Here is a 20,036-nt window from a genome sequence, read left to right on the forward strand (position 1 = left end):
GGCAGCAACATAGCTGGAGCTAGAGGTCACTGCTAAATGAAACAGGCCAGACACAGGACAGATTCTCTCATGCATTGTGGAAATAACTAAATTAGTCTCTTCAAGAAGCAGAGTGGAAGCATGACCACTGAACCCGGCAACAGTGGGGAGGGTGGATGAGGCTCAGTAATGGGCTTCAAAAGATGGACAGGAGGGGCACTACTGGATCTTCTCTAACGCAGTAATAGTTAAACCACCTGTATTTCAAAATAACTACAAGACCACAAACAGCTCAACACAGAATGGTGTGTAAAGACAAAAACTCTTCTTGCCCTGATTTCAAACTATAGGTTATACGTATGTACCATACTGTATCCCGTGAAATGTACACCTTATCAGTAGAGCCAGATAAACCCTTATATATGGCATAGGGAAGGCACATGCTGATCTCTAACTTACTGGGCTAATGGATCTGGGTGTAACAGAGTGGGGATCCAGGCAGTAATACAGGCAAGGAAGAGAAAAACAGGCCTAGGGTCTTAGCATGAAGAAACACTTCCTGTACTATATGGGAGAATTCCTTAAAAAGACATTTAGCTTGGGGTTTTTCAGCTACATTTAGGAGTGAGTTTGTTTAAATTTGTCATTTCAGCTTCACGCTCTGTCTGGTGACCAAGCATGTAATTTTGAAGACCCCACCCTGGCTCCTCTGAGAGACACAGAGCGGTTTGGGATTGTGCAGCGGTTGTTTGCTTCTGCTGACATCGCCCTGGAGAGGATGCAGTTTTCTGTGAAAGCCACCATGCTGAAGGACTCTTGCATCTTCCCACTAATTCTTCACATCACTCTAAGTGGGCTCTGCACTCTCAGCAATGAGCATGAATAAAGTCAGTGTTAGAAGTACATGATTTTGGCTAGGACTATGTACTTCTCAGAATTGAGAAAATATTTGGGATTTGGGGCCCAAGCGGGTTACAAGTCTGTCAATGAATCCCACAGCACAGTAAGAGCGGAGACTGTGAATGCCTGCAGACACTGATTTCTTTTCATCACAGCGCGACTGTGCCAATACACACCAGACCACGGCAACTTTGGCAGATTTCAACACCCGAGTTACTAGAAAAGAATCATGTGCTCTGTTCCATTCACTTCTGATACACAAAACCAGAAGAGCCCGAAACTTTACTTCAAAATTCATCTTAAGGTGTGGATGCTAAGGATAGCTATTTTTTCTTCACAACTTTCACAAGTTATACATTAATGACTGGGAAACTATAAATGCCACTTAAGTATATGAAACAATTAAGAAATCTAATGTCACTCACCTCAACATGGGGATTTAGACATATCCCTATTATTTGACTTTGTTATGCTTTGATGAACATACTATGTCTGCAACAATTCTAGTGAGTCCTGGGAATTTGACACGTTGCAATTTCTATCAAAGGTAATTCTGAACTACGTACAGTTGGCTGTTTAATCAGTTCTGATGCCATTCTGCGACAGCAGGCTTGGACAATCTCCCCAAGCCTCCTGATTTTACTGACAACATCTGTTGCTGTTGGTCAGACCAGATGCCCCTGGGCAGTGGTGGTGGTGGTGGTGGCAGTGGCAGCAAGATGCATGTTAGCCTGTAGGTTTAACCTTCACCCTCGTGTCCCCCTCAGATTATAAGGAAGAGTAACGATGACAAAATAAATAACGGCTATTAAGAATGAGATTCAACATTATGCAGCTGCCTCTTTCAGGGGTTTTAAAGTTACCAGCAGCACTGCTCAGAAATAAACTGACTAGAAGTGAAGACGGAAAATACAAACACGTGTACTTGTGTTAAGTTGGTGGTGCCTTGTCTCTTTCTGGCATTGGCCATGAAGAGGAGGCTGTGAACAGAACATATATGAATCTCCAGGTGTGGGTGGGAATGCATGGAGTTGAGGAGAAGCCAGCAATGGCTTACAACAGTTGAGGGACTTTGAGCCTGGCACAGAAGACAGAAAGTGCAGCTCCTCACCTTTGCATTCTGCTTAGAATTTCCTATTATCCTTCTAATTAAAAAAAAAAAAAAAAAAACAAAACACCCTGAAAATAAGATGGGTCATTAAAGGTTTTTTTTTTTTTTTTTTTTTTTTCATTTTATGTGCATAAGTGTGAAGGTGTCAGATCTCTTGGAATTGGGCATCATCACAGGCTTGTGAGCTGTCATGTGGGTGCTGAGAATTGAACCTAGGTCCTTTGGAAGAGCCGGCATTGCTCTTAACCACTGAGCCATCTCTCCAGTCCTCATTCATGATGGGTCATTTTAAGATAGAAAGTGACCATAAAAGTGACTGGGAGAGACCGTTCAGTGGGTAAATGCTTTATAAAACAAACAAATATAAAAGGGGCAGCAGGGACCGTTCAGTGAGGAAGTGCTTACTGTGCAAGTACGAAAACCTGAGCTTGCACCTCTAGCAACCACGTAGAATGCCAGGCATTATGTTTACACCTGTACTACCAGCACTGGAAGGCAGAGACAGAGACAGGAAGATATCTGGGCTTGGCTTGCCAGACTAGCCAATCAGAGGGCTTCAGTTCCAGCCAGGAAACCTGTCTGGAAACAAAACAAACCTGGAAAGCAACAGAGGAAGGTATCTCTACCCTCTACGTGCATATATGAACACGTGGGCACTCTTTTGGAGACACCAGAAAGACTCTGAAGTACCATGTTCCTAAATGTGAGTTATGGAATCCTAGAAATCAGCATGGGAGAGCTGCAAGGAGCCCTTCTGGAAAGGCTGCCTGTGCACAAAGCCAATTTTGGTGATTTCCTGCTTTTTTCCTGCAGGCCCAGTATAAAATGCAGGTCACAACAAGTGCTTGATGAAACACGTGGTTCTCTTTCCTACACAGACAGCAAGTGGCCATAGTGATTCAGTGTCTAAACAGCGTCTTTGTTTCTTGATCCTGAATCTTCTCAACTCTGAAACCCTTTTCTACGAAAGCCACCAATGTGCATCAGCCAGAATAGAAACAAAAGCATAGAGAAGAATCTTGCTGAAAAGTAGAGGCATGAAAATTTATTTAGGTGGGAAAAATTATGTCAGGGACTTTAAAAAAATCATTTAAATTAAAGCTAATTGCAATAATTTTAAACATATATGGAAATTTGTTAAAAGACTTATAGTTTCTGAAAAATCAGTCCTTACTGTATTTCTTCATTTTTCTTTTATTAATTACAATTTTTTCACTTTGTATCCCGGCTGTGGCCCCCTCTCCTCTTCCCCCCTTATGTCCCTCCCCAAGTCAGGAGAGGTCCTCCTCCTCTACTATCTGACCCTAGCCTATCAGGTCTCATCAGGACTGTCCGGAACCTTTTTCTCTGTGACCTAGTAAGGCTACCTGGCCAGGAGGAGGTGATTAAAGAGCAGGCAACCAAGTTCACGCCAGTGACAGCGCCTGTTCCCTTTACTAGGAAACCCACATGGAGACTGTGCTGCCCAAGGGTTACATCTGAGTAGGGAATCCTAGGTCCTCTCAATGCATGGCCCTTGGTCGATTCATCAGTCTCTGCAGGACCCCTTAGGCCCAGATTTCTAGCTCTGTTGGTTTCCTTGTGGAGCTCCTGTCCCTTCCAGGTCTGTCTGCCTTTTCTTAAGATTCCCTGCTCTCTGCCCAAAGTTTGGCTATAAGTTGCAGCATCTGCTTCAATAACCTACTGGGTAGAGTCTGTCAAAGGTCCTCTGTGGAAGGCTCCTGTCCTGTTCTCCTTCTGATGTCTATCCTGTTTGCCCTTCTGAGTGAGGATTAAGCATCTTTCCTAGGGTCCTCATTGTTTCGCTTCTTTAGGACTATAGATTTTAGTATGTTTATCCTGTTAAATGGCTAATATCTACTTATAAGTTGAGTATATACCATGTGTGTCTTTCTGCTCCTGGGTTACCTCAGGATAATATTTTCTAGTTCCATCCATTTGTCTGCAAATTTCATGATTTCCTTGTTTTTAATTGCTGAGTAGTATTCCATTGTGTGAATGTACCACAATTTCTTTATCCATTACTCCATTGAGGAATATCTAGGTTGTTTTCAGATTCTGGCTATTATGAATAAAGCTGGTATGAACATGACTGAGCAAGTGTCTTTGCTGTATACTTGAGCATCTTTTGGGTATACACCTAGGAGTGGTATAGCTGATCTTGAGGTAGCACTATTGTCTGAGAAAGCGCCAGATTGATTTCCAAAATGGTTGTGCAAGTATACCTTCCTACCAGCAATGGAGGAGGGTCCCCCTTTCTCCACATCCTCTCTAGCATGTGTTCTCACTTGAGTTCTTAATCTTGGCCATTCTGATGGGTGTAAGGTGAATCTCAGAGTTGTTTTGATTTGCATTTCCTGATGACTAAGGACGTTGAACACTTAAGTGTTTCTCTGCCATTCAATATTCCTCTGTTGAGAATTCTCTGCTTAGTTCTGTACCCCATTTTTTAAATTGATTTACTTGATTTGTTGCTATTTAACCTCTTCAGTTCTTTTTATATTCTGGATATTAACACTGTCAGATATAGGGTTGGTGAAGATCCTTTCCCAATCTGTAGGTAGTCGTTTTGTTCTGACGACAGTGTCCTTTGCTCTACAGAAGGTTTCCAGTTTCATTAGGTCCATTTATTGATCATTGATCTTAAAGCCTGTGCTGTTGGTGTTCTGTTCAAAAAGTTGTCTCCTGTGTTCAAGGCTCTTCCCCACTCTTTCTTCTAACAGGTTTAGTGTGTCTGGTTTTATGTTGAGGTCTTTGATCCACTTACTGTATTACAGGAAATAAATGCACACAAGGACAGCAGCAATGTTCCTCTTTGCAGAAACTAGTAATGCAGATACTTAGAAAGCAGGGATGCTTAATTTTTATCTTTAAACCTTTTTGTTAGAAATACAGGCCAGCTAGTTGTCTTCAATTGAAAAGTCGTTATGGTCACTTCAGAGGGTGGGATTTAAAAAAGAATGTGTTTCTGTTAGGTCCGAACAGGAGGAAAATATGCAAAAATGAACTTGGGGTTCTGTTAAAATTTCCATCAAATGCTCTTTGTGGGCTCTGACAACTCAAAATAACTTGCTGAACACTTGTGCTAATTTTATGTCAACCTGACACAGGCTAATTTTCTTAGAGGAGGGAGCCCCAATTAAGAAAATGCTTCCAGAAGATGGGCTGTAGGCAAGCCTTTAGGACATTTTAATTATTGATTGGTGGGGGAGAACCCAGCCTGTTGTGGTTGGTACCATCCCTGGGCTGGTGGGCCTGGATTTTATTACAAAAAAAGAAAAAAAAAAAAAAAAAGGGAGGCTGAGCAAGCAGCACCCCTCCATGGCCTCTGCATCAGTTCCTGCCTTCAGGTTCCTGTCCTGTTTGAGTTCTTATCCTGACTTCCTTTGGTGATGGGCTGTGATGTGGAAATGTAAGTTAAATCAACTCTTTCATCACCAAGTTGCTTTGGTGATGGCATTCATCACAGCAATAGCAATCATAACTAAGATAACACTATTGCTCATTCTTCTGCAAGCATCACTTAAGAAAAAATATATCAGAGTTACGGAAGAAACAGAAACCATCATCAGTTCTTTTAAGATGACATTCAGCAAAATTTGCATTTTGTGTTCAATGTGTATGAGCTACTGGTGTAGGGGAACTATGGAGTAACAACATTAATGCTATGAAGGACTTACTAATAACCTTGCTTAGTAGATACTAAGTTATCCAAAGCAGGACTTAGCTAAGGGAGGACCGCCTCCACAGGAACTGAAAGAAAAGCACTGTGCTAACCAGGCTTGTCAGAAACAGCAGGGAAACTTGTTCCTCACACATAACTGAAGCTTAGGACTGTCAAGACTGTTTACTGAGACCCAGTAGCTGGCAGGCCCATTCCCCTTCCAGAGTATATGTCTCTAAGAGGGCTCAAGTGAGTGGTACAGAGTGAGAGCTATCATTAAGCCACTAAGACTCTGTCCTTTTATCAGGGAAAGCATATCTGCCAAGTGGGAAAGACAGCCCTGGTTAAGCAGCAACCAAAAGAACAACACTGGCGTCTTCGCTGTGTGAATCTTCCTTGTGCCCACCCAACTGTGTTTAAAGTGTAATCTGGGACCAGGACCTGAAAGAGAATTAAGAATGACAACATAGAGGGAATGTATAAGCCTAAGGCCTATATACATTGGTAAATTTTTGTTTGAGGTTGTTTCCCTTTGTGCATTCGTCAGAGCCAGATGCATGACCTTATTAGAGCTTTTCCTCTACTTATCTCGATGTGCTCACGGTGATTCCTCAGTGGGAAGTCATGTACATTCTGTAACAGGACAGCATCAAACTGGCTCTTCCTGAAAGGCTAAGGTATTTCTCACTTGGACCACGATTATTAGCAGTGTTATCACTATCCAGCTCTCTGGCATAAAATGTAACCATGTCTTAATTGATAATGCCTTATGGCTTAATATAGCTGAGAAGGGTTTTGTTTTTGGGATGTTGGCATGTGCCAAAGGCCGTGTGTACACTAGGCTTGCAAAGTGCTCTTCCTCTAAGTCCTGCCCTCCTCACCTGCACAGTTTTCAATGTTGTGCTCTTTCTTTCCTCTTACTAGTTCTAAGTTTCCTCCCAAGTTCTCAGGCCACCTGTAGAGGAGGGAATCCAGATTTGAAGGATAGCCTATCACATTTATGTATATTGCCTATTCATGGTTTGCCTTTAGCTCAATTACAATAAAAACAACTATTTCTGGCTTCTGAAACAGAAGCTGACTACTGTGCAGTAGTGGAACATGCTTGGCATATGCAAGGACCTGGGCTGAAGTCCCAGGACATCTGCCCTGGAGAAGTGAGAATAGTTATTTCAGCAGACTGAAAAATAGTTTTATAAATAAGAAATGGTCAAGTTCCAAATTATAAGCACCATTCACCTTAACTATTAATGTCTTAATTCAGTTTGTGTGATTAAAAAACAACAAAGTAGGAAAATAATAGCCATTCTGACCTGTGCCCTGAGGTTGTCTGTTAACATAGCACCATGTTACCAGTCACAAGCCAATAAACAATTAAAACATGAAAGAATTATGTTTTGGATTTTGGGGTACACTAATTGGAGCAGCTGTGAGTATTTTTTCTAATAAAGATGTAGGTGCCTATAAAGCTTCACACTATGGGTAAGAACCAGGCTGCAGTGTCAATTTTAGGCACAAGGATAAAAAAGGGTAGCTTTAGAGGGCTACGATCAGTCTATTCTGATGCAAGCATGCCAGAGCACTTCAGTTTTGTTTGATCAGTGAATGGCCTGCTTAGCAGCAAGAGACTTGGAACAAGTTTCTAATGGGACTCCTGATTAGGACCACTAAAAGACAGACCAGACTGTCTTCCAGATTTCAGCTACATCATGGAGCTCTCTTAACCCTGGGATGTGTTCCTGAACAGCTCACCATCTGCCACTTCACCTCAGAATGAGGCAACTTTACAGGAACTGAAGGAGAAGCAACCTCAGGTAAGAGAACACATTTAATAGTCTCAAAGGCTTACCACATCACAACCACAGTTACTCCTTAGAGTTTAGGATGAGCCCTACTTAACATGTAGAAGGTAAAGGGAGATTAAATGTTATCAAAATCACATGGTCAGAAGTAGGATCTTAGTCATTAGAAGTAGTACAACTATTTTCACTTTTATCACACGAGATTATTTTTAGAACAATCTTGTGTTTCTACCCAAGTGGTGCAGTCAATCATGCTTACCTTACAAAAGAAAGGTATCATTTTCTCATTTTTCAGTTCACTAAGGATGTGTGATTCTTTGCATTTCTCCAAACTCACTCCAGGATACAAAGTAACAAGGTGAAATATGAGAAATATTTTAAAAAGAATATAACTTTAAAAGCTAAAACAAAATACAATTTAAAAATAACCTTACCTTAAAAAACTAAAGAATTATCATCTTCAGGTGTATCCGCATATACTTACAAAAGACCAATATGATGCTGAATTATTAATCAAATGTATTCTTAAAAATCTCTGTATATTCAGTTATAGACAATAATCTCATTATTTAAAATACTGATTTTCTCCCAAGAAACTCCAAATACATTACAGATGTTATAAGAATTCTCACAGCATATCCCTTAAAACAGGAGGGGGGCAGGCACTCTAATCTCTATGTCTAAATCACAGCATAATTTCACTGGAAAGTTTAAGGAAATATTTCCCAAGAGGCCTCCATGCAGAAATTTGTTTTTTGCTTAACAAAACAAAATGCTAATAATAACACTTTTCTGAGCTCAGTTTCCCCAATAAAATCTTCTGGAAGGGTCAGCTCTATGGTGGAGCCAAAGCCTTCTTCTAAGAGAATCTCAAGGAGGCTCAGAATGTCTAGAAAGCTGAAAGTAATTAAAGATCTTAGAACATTAGTTGTACCATGTGGGTGAATATATTTAGCTTTATTATTCATGAAGTTTGGTAGATTGTTACATCTTATACACATAGCTTTGAGTGTGTATATGGATATATGTATGTACATGTTTTTAAAAATGAATTCTTTATGTACAGAAAACTTCAGGATTGCCTTTTATTTAGTGTAAAGATTAGTTATTATGGAGGTAGGGTGCTCCACTCTGTAATTCTGTATAATGGAGGACTGTTTCAGTAGGCATAAAAATAAGTAGATTTTTTCTTTTTTAATGTTTTCATGATTTTTACAATTTGAATTTACCCATTTAAAATAATTATAACTAATTCTGTGATCTTGAAAATCAGCTTCAATCACTGAATCATGATACTTCTTATGCACAAAAATAAGTACTGTTTTAGTCAATCTGTGAAGATCATTTCTTGGGTTGTTGGGGTCTCACACGTTAGGCACACACTCTACCAGTTATAACACTGGGCCCTTGTTTTGCTTTCTTTGGGATTTTTGTTGTCGTTGTTTTGCTCTGTTTTTGAAGAAGGTCTTGTTAGCCACTCAGGCTGGATTCCAACTTGAAATCTTCCTGCTTTAGCCTCCTAAGTGCTTGTATTACTAGGCCTTACATAATCATCTTTTTGGCCAGAATAGTACCTAGCCAAAATCAATGTCCTGTTACTGGATTTTACTGCTAATGAGCTATTTTCTAAATATGACTTAATAACCAGTTTGTCATCTTAAAAGAAACTTCTTACAGTTTATTATAAATTACTTTACTAGACTCTAGAATCTAGGGTTTAGTTCTATTTGGATTATGACGATTTATATTTCAGAAAGCTATGGTCAGCAATTGTATCAAGTCAGCCAAAATACACACTTCTGCTGTATTTGACATCCTATATTATCTAAGAAACAGAAATGGAGACTGCACAATAAAAGTGCAGTAGTAATGAAGGTGAAAATTCTACTGTAGACCAATAAATATATTCCATTTGCAAAGGATGATTTGTTCAGAGACATAATTTCTACAGGCATTTGCACACTTTGAAAATGAAGAAGTACATATAACCATTGATTGTAAAGAATAACCACACCCTGAATGAGGACATTCACTGGGAATACACACGTCTTCCCAAAGCACATGCATATGTGTCTATTTTGCCTATTACCAATTAGTGAACAACACTCTAAGCCCTTTTCTCTTCAGGAAAGCTATTATAAATAAGTCTGTTATGTTAGACCCTTTCTTGAGAGCAGTATACATTTCCTTGATCACATTTCCTAGGAAGAATACTTGTGTGAGGCCTGATGGTTCCTACAGGCTCAGGTAGGGACTTCAGATTCAACAGTGAATCCTCACTGAGAAACAGTTGTATTTTGTTAATATTGGCATCTACATTATAATGAACTAAACTAGCATTAGGAGAAATCTAATGTGATTATGTCATCAATCATGAGTACCATTGATAACAGAAACATGTAAAGTACAGCTGATACTCCAGACAGTATCTAGTTTTATATCACATGAGAAGGATATAAATATATGTGACTATTGTTTCCACTGTACTGAGATGGTAGAAATACTCTATGGATTGACTGCTCTGCCAATGTAATTTTCCCAAAGCTGCTTTAAAATGCTTCATGAGTAACATGAAGGTGCACTGAAGAATACAGTACATTTCCTGAGAGCGCAGAATTGAAATTTATCTCCAAGCTTACATTACAGCGTGTTGAAACATTAAGTTATAAGGTGTCATGTAAATACTGTGCTTTGACTCATGTTGCTTTGAGAATCATGATTTTCAGCAAATACATGTAGTTTTAAAAGTCACTGAGTGTGTATGATCCATTTTGTTAACAATTTCCTGTCCCTTTCCCCAAAATTATATTTTGGCTATGAAATTCTAAAATTAAAAATTTTAAAGTCCACATTAACAATATGGCAACAGGTGTTTTATTGTGAAAATAATTTAAAATAATGTATGAATATTGCTTACTACCATATATATATGTACCTATGTATGCATGTCTGTGTATAGCTATACAAATCTGTATATGGACAGATGGATATATAACTTTGATGAGGAAAAAGCCAAAATCAGATGTCACATGTCTGGAGCCTGTCACCAAAGACACTCACCAACATTTAAGCACCAAACCCTTTAAAGTGTGACTATTCTGACTGAAATAGCAGCAAAATAAACTAAGGTTGACCTAGTTCAGTCACATGTTGCATTCAGCACACACAAATGTCTATGTGAAATCTGTATATTTAAGAATCCCAGAGGCGGTATTAACCAAGGGTAAGGTGGAAGTCGGTGCACTGTGGCAATGCTTGGTTCCTCACCGCTAAGTAACAAAGAAAGGGTAGTTCCTAGCAGAAATCTAAAGAGCAGTGAACATTATTTAGTATATATTACATAATGGATGTTATGGGTGTGTGTAAATATGAATAGGTGGCAATTATTTCCAAATTTTGTAAACTGTTCAATGGATTTGGTTTTTAACAGAACAGACAACACAACCCTAAACAAATCACTTCCTGTTTTGGAAATCACATCTGATGATTAACAAACAGCTTGTAGCTTAGAGACATCTTTAAATATCACAAACATTTGCAGAGGCATATTTTTGCTGACTATATACTTAAAAAACTGACTGAAGTAATAGTTTGAAATTTTATATTTGAAAATAAGCAAACGTTCTCTAAGTTGAGTAAAGTTCTGCAGGATAAGGCACTCTCTGTCGGCATGACCTTACTTTCAGCCCGAGCTCCCGTAATAACTAAATATGCAACATCAGTCAGCATCAGCACATCACTGTGACAAATGAAAAGAATAAGCCCAGAGAGTGCACGCTATTGCTCTTCATTGTATGTACTAGAGAGATGAGAGGGAAAGCTGATTTATCTGTACAAATGAACAGCCATACTCTGGAGTAAGAGTGGCACTGAAAAGGGTTGATGTCAGATTAAGATAGTTCTGAACTAGCACTCTTATTTACATTCTGCTTCTGTAAGAAGTTTGATTAACAAGGTCAGTAACTACTATTTTTTCCTAATAAGAATAATTGACCCTTCACTAAACACTTAAGAGAAGATAGCTTTACAAAACTATTTCAAGTATTCATTATCACAGTGACAATGTGAGACCAATGCTGGAGAGAATGAGCTGAAAATCCCTTTGATGAAAAAGGTAAGGGTACTAAATCAATACGTACAAAATGCTTGAACGCATTTCTTTATGTGGCATGAATAGAAAGGTTTCATCCATAAAAAGTTAGAAAAATTAAGAGAAATTATATATTAGTACACCTTCCCAACCTCAATCATATAAAATTCCACCTAGTGCACTGTTATTTCAAGCTGCACAATAGAAATGCCCAGATGTGGCAGATGCCTTCTACCTCTGCATGTGTTCTCCCAGGAGAAGGGTTACTTGTTGAGTCACTTTTTAAGAGTTTTATTTAACTGTTACCCTTATTGAATCATCAGTACACCCAGCTAATTGGGACCCACTGTGGCTCCATTCTCAGTTTCTCAATGGCAGTTTGTAGTTTCTCAAAGGCTTTGTCTAGATTGTCATTTATGATGATCAAATCAAAGTAGTGGTTGTATGCTCTCTGAATTCGTGCACTTTCATCCACTGTTTTCTTCAAATCAGAGTCCTGTGAATGTTAAAAAAAAAAAAGTTTGTATGGTAAAATGTATTGATGAGGTCAGAGATAAAGTGAACTAAGAAGTGAGGGGCTGAATAATTGTTGGAAATCAGATGCCAGTTCTCAAAAATCTACCCCATACAGTGCTGGAGAAGTTATTCCTTCATTATCTGTCCACGTTGCAAGCTTCCCACGGTTTATGAATGCTGTGTATGTTCTGTTCTGCTGGCATTAGGATGAAATTCCTACCACTCTTAGGGTGAGTCTAAGGAAGCGCAAGAATTACTACAGGTGGTTGATTTCCAGCTAACTTCTATATAATACTTTCCAAAACTGTGTTATCTTATGGTCCAAGTAAATCCAAGATCCCAGCTTGTGGTGGCTGTTCAACTCAAAGCCACTTAGAAAGGCAGAGAATCTAAGCGGTGCCCAAACACAGCCATAGGCTTTAGCTCTATTCTGTGAGACTGTTGTCTGCATCCCATCAAGTGCTGTTAGATGGTCTGAAACAACACAGGGAGTGGAGTATCTAAGTGTTGCATTTTGCATGAGCGAGTAAAGCGTTCCATAAACTCCCACTATACCTTCACATATAATTCTACAAGTATGAATTGGGATCTTAATAATATTTGTAAAGTTTGGGAATCAGCAGATAACAGTGAAACAGGAAGGGCCCGATTTTTGGTAGAAAAGGCAGATGAAGGACAAATAGAAAATTTGCATTTCTAAGTACTTTAGACCAACACTAGCACATACGTGTGTGTACTCCAATACTGACCCTTTTCATCTGAGAAAAGAAAACTTGTTATGTTTTAAAGGGAGTGTCACATAAGGGCAATATTGTTTCAAATTCTAATCCCATCTAGTAAGTCACTTTTCATTCTGTAGTATTTTACATAGTGCAGTAACTTCCTAAGTATGATTATTTGGGATTAAACATTCTCAAAAGAAAATAAAAATAAAAAGTGCTAACTTGGGAAGAGCCTCCTACCGTCAAGAGCTTGGTAGTGATCCCTGCATCCACCACAGCCTTGTGCATGGCACGCAGGGTCTCGAGCTCTGGAGCAGCAATAAATACCACATAAGGCATGAACTCAGATGTCCTCAAAACTTTCAGTGCCTGTGCAAGGAAGAATTACAAACCAATTTATAGAACGTTAGAACCTGAAATGTGCTGTCCACAAAGCAAAGCCTACTATCTCTTTCCTAAGGTTAAGGATATAATTTATTGCCTGTGCCCCCCTGTCACACCTCTACACAGTATTTCCCTAAAATGCCAACCCGTTTACTTTGTTGTAAAATCAAGTGTTATTACTTTTTTCCTCTTAAAAGGAAGGTATATAATTTAGTGATCCGGATACCTAATCTGTTAATTGTAGAATTCTCTTAGTACTGAATATTCATTTATTCATTCATTTATTCAATTAAAATATTATGTAACACTTACAAATAAAAAATGCCACAGAAAATGATGAAAATATTTTAAGAAACACTAATTAAAAAAAGCTAAATCAACACACCATCAAGATACCTTCTAAAGATTTATGATTATACCAATAGATAAATGCTATTCTTGGCCTTAATCAGAGACAACTCTTTTCTAGTGAACAGTGGTGAATGTGGACCCATAGATGTACAAGGTGCTGAAAATAAGTGACTGATGAGTGTTTAGCCGTAATGAGATTCATATATCAACCCCTCTGAGACTTGGGGAACACTTCAGAAGAAGGGGCAGAACGTAAGGATCAGATGATAGAGAGAAGGGCTTTGAAATGCCATCTTCTGAGCAAGACACAGTGACTGCAATCATGAAATCACAAATAGCTGTGGATGGCCTGGCTGGGTCTGCTCAAGAATGGGCTCATTAACAGTCAGGCAAGGGATGGGCTCATTAACAGTCAGGCAAGGGTGGTGGGAGGGCTCAGGATCTCATGCCTCCCTCCTAAACTATCTGCTACTGATAGACAGATTCAGGGAGAAGGGGAGTCATTGCCTTTAACTTTGTTCCTACTCGGCTCTAGTGAATAGTTCTAATCTAATGTTCACACAGATGGTCATGGTTAAACTAAAAGAATTATAAAATGAAGCTAAAAGTCATGAATGTGGGAATGCTAGCACGGGTAGGAATAGAGGGTGGGAAAGCTGATGGGGATGGGAGGGAAAGAGGAGAGGGTGTAGGAAAGAGAGTTAATCAGAATGTTATTCTCATGTAAGAAATTGTCAAAATTGATCAATAAAAGCTCAAAATTCTACGTAAAACTGTTTCATCCATGTTAAAAGCAACAAAAATAGAAACTTTTGTTATACACATATACTTAAGGCATACTGAAATGACTAAGAAGGTATGTACCAAATTATTACCTATCTCTGAGTAGAAAAGTGAAGTTGGCCTGAGTGTAAAAGATGGGAAGAGATGTGCAAAGCACAGTAATGAGAGTGAAATGAACGTTTTCTTTTCATATGTCAGGAAAAGTAAAAGGGAATGACTTAGTTGTGTTTTAATCTTGTAGCCCTGAGTTTTATGTATAAAGCTTTTGATGTTACTTGATCAAGTAAATACTATACTTCTGCAGGTTCAATCCCATGGTTTTATGCAAGTCTTAGTTGTCTGACATTTACTTACGTATCTAACTATGGTCTCATAATGTAATTCAGAAAAAGCCATATTTCTACCTTGATAAAAAACATTTCCCATACCCTACACACACAGACAAAAACTCCCTAGGAAAATAAAATTAACAACAGCTTTGGAATTTATTCAACTCACTTGTGGATTGACATCCAAAATGCAAGTCCGTCCAGTTTGGACAACTTCGAGAATAGAGTCAATCTTAGTTCCATAGAGGTTTCCTTCATATTCCCCATGCTCCAAATACTTTCCAGCTTTAATATCTGCTTCCATCTCTGATCGGGACACAAATTTATATGCCTGTCCATCCTTCTCATCTTCTCTTGGCTTCCGTGAAGTAACTAGAATGAAATAATGTTGAAATCTTGCACAAAGAAATTGCAATGTGTAAAATATAGACTAAAACATATAGGGAGAACATTGCACGGTTCACTTAGTATAGGGATTTAGCCATACTGGATCTGTCTTCTGGTTTTGTTAATAAAGTTTGAACTACTGCCATGTATATTTGCTTATTCATTGTCCATGTTTTCTTTTCTACTAAAACTGTAGTTATGATACACAAATTATATGACCCTTGAAAAGGAATGCTTATTGATTTCTAATTTAGAAGAATGTTTTAAAAAGATGGTTCCCAACATAAATGTTGTATTATAAAAAATGTGATTCTTAATTAATCTTGAAAATTTAAAAATACTTATTTAGAAATAAGTCTTTGTGCTGCCCTTCCTTATGAATGGCACTCTCCTTTTTCTTGAAGATTCTATGATAGCCCTCCTTTCAGGATAAACCTTTTTTTTTTCTTTTTCTTTTTTTTTTTCCCCCTTAGAGCGTTTCTCTGTGTAGCCTTGGCTTTCCTGGAACATACCTGTAGAACTGGCTGGAATCAAACAGACAGATATCCACCTGCTTCTGTCTTCCAAGTGCTGAGATTAAAGGCATGAGCCAAAACCGCCTGGCCAGCTAAACATTTCTTAACTGATTACCCAAAGGTAAGCAAAGTTCACTCATTCTTAGTTGGTAATGACTATTTTCCGAAGTGCAATTCTATCCACAAATTAGGATATCTATTCTTAATTTTTGCTCAAGAACTAAGCTTTCTTTTGGTTTCCTGCTTTCTGATATTCCCAAGTGCTAAATATTTGATTTTATAAGCATCAGTATGGTATGTTAGCCTCTGTACTCTGACTTATGGTTTCTAAATCAGAGTGAATATCCCAGTGGTGAGTGACCATTTTATGTGGTATTTACATCTATGAATGCTTTCAAGCATGCCATGCTGACAACACGGTCTGTGCTAGGAATGAATTATCACTACCTTTGACATCTCTAAAAGGTGTACTCTGCCAAATTTAACAGTAGCTTTGAGGAAGAGAATATTTTTTGTAGTATTTCAAGTTAGTCTGAATCTAAGCCTGACTGAAGTCTACTTTTGTTAAGCAAATGGAGAATATCTGAGAGATTGTTAAGTATCTGAAATTAAAATAAGAGATATAAATAAAAATTTGACACACTTTAAAATTATGGGTAACAAGCATAAGACAGCAAGAAAACTTTTAGAAGAAAACAAAAGGTACTTTAAACTCTAGGTAAAGGTCTAATTTATAATGAGACCACTATGTACAACAATGTTGTTCTCTGTAAGTTTACCTAATTTCAAGAACGTAAAAGATGGCTTAGTTTTCCACAATCAAAAAATAAATCATGAAACCTGTTTCTGGAACTTCACCAAAGAGCATATGACAAAATGTCCAAAGGAATTCTCAATCTCCCAGTAAGCCCATACAAGGAGTTGGTTCAGTGACATCTTCTGGTGTAGCCCTGCTTTGAAACCACTGAACTGTTGCTTGAAATGAGTATGGAGATGCACATATACACACACCACTTCCCAACACACTCAGAGAATTCCAGTTCAGAGCAAATGGTTTTACAAGTGATTTTCCTCTCTACCGAACATGACAAAAAGGAAAGGGGGAGGGGGCACCAGAAAACCTAAAGGTACTGTCATGTTTAAACTCCTTTTCATTTTCGCAAGAGAGAGGGAAGGATTGCATTTATTCCTGAGGCTTATCACACAACTAGAGTGACTTCTTACTAGTGAGTTTTTAAGACTCTGGCAAAATTCTCAATTTCAGCAGGAAGAAGTCAACAAAGAAACAGTTCATGTGTTAACCAAGCCCAAGGTCTTTATACTGAAAGCAAAACAGGATTTATAGCTTATCTTTCTGAGACAATACTGCTTTTCTATTTTATTTCTATAATATGCTTAAAAATTACAATAAGCCACCATAACGCCATCAATCTCACCTGACAATGTGAACTACAATTCTGTATAGAAACAATTATGCAATTCCACTCTACAGCCAAGAGACACTTTCATTGCTGAGTTTACTGCAGGCTTACCTGAAGTACTCAAGGTAGGGATATAACTCTGAACAGATTAAAAAAATACAGTACTTTAATATATTTATATTCTTATATAAATAGACACTACTGATCACATTAAAAATTTGATCATCAACTATTCACAAAAGTTATCCTTTAGACATTTTGAAGTATACCATTCAGTAGCATGAAGGACATCCAGACTGCTGTGGACCAGGAAAGCAGTACAGTGTCTACTTGCAGAGTCTTCCCATCATTGCAAAATCTGTGTTCCTATATAATTCCTCCTTCCCACTATGCTAACTCCCCATGCCATCTGAATGGTTATCAACTGGTACAGTGTGGTTTTTAGGTTTCCCCAATGATTAACAATGTTGAGTATATTCTCCTGTGCTTATCTGCAATTTTGGAAGTCCTCTGTCCACTTCTGAATAGGGATTTTTATTTAACTATAAGATTATGCTTATGTTGTTGCTGGAAAGGGCTCATGATGGTGATTCATTTATCATCATATTTGGGCATTGGGCATCCTGCTACTACAGAAACCTGTTCTAGTAGTAGGTCAAAGAACAAAAGACATACAGGATCTGTTTTCTTGTGACATACACTTTAATAAGCTGACAGTAGGAACTGAAGAATCTCACTTCAAATGAGAAGAATTCAGGCATTGTACCACAACTACTAGGTACCTGGAGAAGCTACATTAACTTGAGTGATCAGGTGGAGTTTCTGAGGTTTCCCTTGAATAAAAAGTACACTTCAAGCATGTGAAAATACAAAAGGTGAGCATTTCAGGCAGCCAGACAAGGTAAGAACCAAAGTCATAAATACTGAATGGAGGCGCTTGAAGAAGAGACTAGAGTGCAAAGTGGGAGGTGGCACGCGGAGGTGATCCCAACAAGGGGCTACGGCTCTGTAAGCACAAAGTCAGGGTAAGAACCTTTGAATGCCCCCTCCCCCCCGTTACAGACACAGGGTCTCTCTGTGTAGCCCTGGCTGTCCAGGATTCCCTTTGTAGACCAGGCTGGCCTTGAACTCACAGAGATCCTCCTGCCTCTGCCTCCCAGAATGCTAGGATTATAGGTATGCACCACTGCGCTTGGCTTTAAATGCTTTCCTTAAGCATGTAAACAGAATGCTAAATGGAATTTTAACTTGAGTCTCAGACTTCACTTGAATCCTACACATATGCTAGCATATTAAGAATACAATCTTTTGCAGTTTACCAACACATACTCATCCTGGTTTTGAGGTCATCTATTAAACACTAGTTTATATATATCCAAAAAGGAGTCAATGAGTTGTGATTCTGAGGTTTAAAGAGAAATGCACTGTTTTCTTTTCTTTTCCATATAGTAAAATTATTTTCTCAGAAAAATGTTCAAGGCCTATAATGAATGTCAGCACCGAGGTGGTTTGTACTCCCACTAATGGTAAAATAAATAACAAATTTCCTCTAAGCTAATGCATGTTTACATATGCATGTCCAAAAGACAGCCTGCCTTTCCAAAGTGTTCTGAAGGTGCTCCACACAGACTGTAAGTGGAAACGAATTAGCTAACCCCCTGTATCTAGGAGCCCTGTACTTGCAGAGTCAGGTAACCATGGATGGGAAAGCTCTGGAAAAAGCAAGACTTCTCAGTACCGACTATGAACAAAATGTTTTCACTTGTCATTGTTCCTTAAGCAATGTAGTTTAACAGCTACTTATAAGCCACTTAACATTATATATAGAAATCATAAATAATTCAGATGACTTAAGCATCCACAGAAGGCTCTGCATGGGTTATATGCAAAATTCTGTGGAACTTGAAATATTCGTGGATTTTACTATTTTGGAGAGTAGAGTAGGGTGTGCATGTGATTTCTTGGCAGCAGTTCAGGGATGATTGCAGAAATTATGGTATAAATGCTTGGGGCTAGGTTCCAAGGAAATAATTAGAAACTCTAATGCCCTTGGCCAAAAAAAAAAAAAAAAAAAAAAAAAAAAATTGTAGTATGGAAATCTCCAATGACTCTTAAAAAAAAACAAACACACCGAAGATGCACTCTTTGGACATTCAGGACAAAGAACTCCAGCAAGCAAGGTCTTATGCAACACTACTTTCTCTTTCCTTTTGGTACTCACTTTTTAAAATATGGCTCACAAAGCAGAGGAGGATATAAATCAAGTAACAAGAGTAACTCATACCACACCTCTCTTAATGCAGCTATAGAATCAAGAGGAGCTGTGAGGAAGGTTTAAAGTGTGAATTAGAATCATGGCTTCAGAATTTAGCTTGCTAGATCCATGATGATGGCGCCAACCATGCAGTGTATCTGAACAGCAGCTCAGCAGTGGGAGCAGGGTGACTGGCAGGCTGTACTGTGGACCCCAAAACCCCGACGTCTGTACTTCTCAGGTGAGAAGAGAATCCACAAAGGTAAGCATCACCAACAGAATACAAGAGATGGAAGAGAGAATCTCAGTTGAAGATATAATTGCAGAAATTGACACATCTCTCAAAGAAAAAGTAAAATCGAACCTTACAAACACAAAACATCCAAGAACACCATGAAAAGACAAAACCTAAGAATAATAGGAATGAACAAAAAAAAAAAAAAAAAAAAAAAGATTCCAGGCTCCAAGGCCCAGAAAATATTTTCAAGAAAATTTCTCGAATCCTAAGAAACAGATGCCCATAAACATACAAGAGACCTACAGAACACCAAATAGACTAGACCAACCAGAAAAGAACCTCCTCCTGTCACATAATCAACAAAACACTAACTCTACAGAACAAAGAAAAAAAAATACTAAAAGCAACAAGGGAAAAAAAACCAAGTAACATATAAAGGCAGCCTATCAGAATCACACTAGACTTCTCAATAGAGACTGTGAAAGCCAGAAGGACCTGGACAGATATCATGCAGAAGCTTAGAGATCACAGATGCCAACCCAGACTATATCCAGCAAAACTTTCAATCAACATAGATGGAGAAAACAAAA

General features: G+C 38.4%; 2 protein-coding genes across 12 annotated transcripts in view; one reads left to right on the forward strand and one right to left on the reverse strand.

Moving 5' to 3' along the window:
• The window catches only part of Gsdme (gasdermin E), a 56,853-nt gene extending 51,162 nt beyond the window's left edge, over window positions 1-5,691 (forward strand). For 3 of the 4 annotated variants that reach the window (XM_021631079.2, XM_060380024.1, XM_060380022.1), the window contains exon 10: window positions 632-5,691. In XM_021631079.2, the coding sequence (XP_021486754.1) occupies window positions 632-865 (234 nt within the window). In that variant the 3' untranslated portion in view covers window positions 866-5,691. The remainder of the gene's footprint in view (window positions 1-631) is intronic. The other variant, XM_021631080.2, reaches the window with a different exon arrangement.
• A 2,693-nt stretch (window positions 5,692-8,384) lies between these two features.
• Window positions 8,385-20,036, reverse strand: part of Pals2 (protein associated with LIN7 2, MAGUK p55 family member) — a 103,402-nt gene continuing 91,750 nt past the window's right edge. For all 8 annotated transcript variants that reach the window (XM_021631098.2, XM_021631096.2, XM_060380015.1 and 5 more), the window contains 3 exons: window positions 14,801-15,003; window positions 13,025-13,153; window positions 8,385-12,042 (listed from right to left, as the gene is read on the reverse strand). In XM_021631098.2, coding sequence (XP_021486773.1) covers window positions 11,866-12,042; window positions 13,025-13,153; window positions 14,801-15,003 — 509 coding nt within the window. In that variant the 3' untranslated portion in view covers window positions 8,385-11,865. The remainder of the gene's footprint in view (window positions 12,043-13,024; window positions 13,154-14,800; window positions 15,004-20,036) is intronic.

Source organism: Meriones unguiculatus, chromosome 3 (genome assembly GCF_030254825.1).
Source record: "Meriones unguiculatus strain TT.TT164.6M chromosome 3, Bangor_MerUng_6.1, whole genome shotgun sequence".
NCBI classification, from domain to species: Eukaryota; Metazoa; Chordata; class Mammalia; order Rodentia; family Muridae; genus Meriones; species Meriones unguiculatus.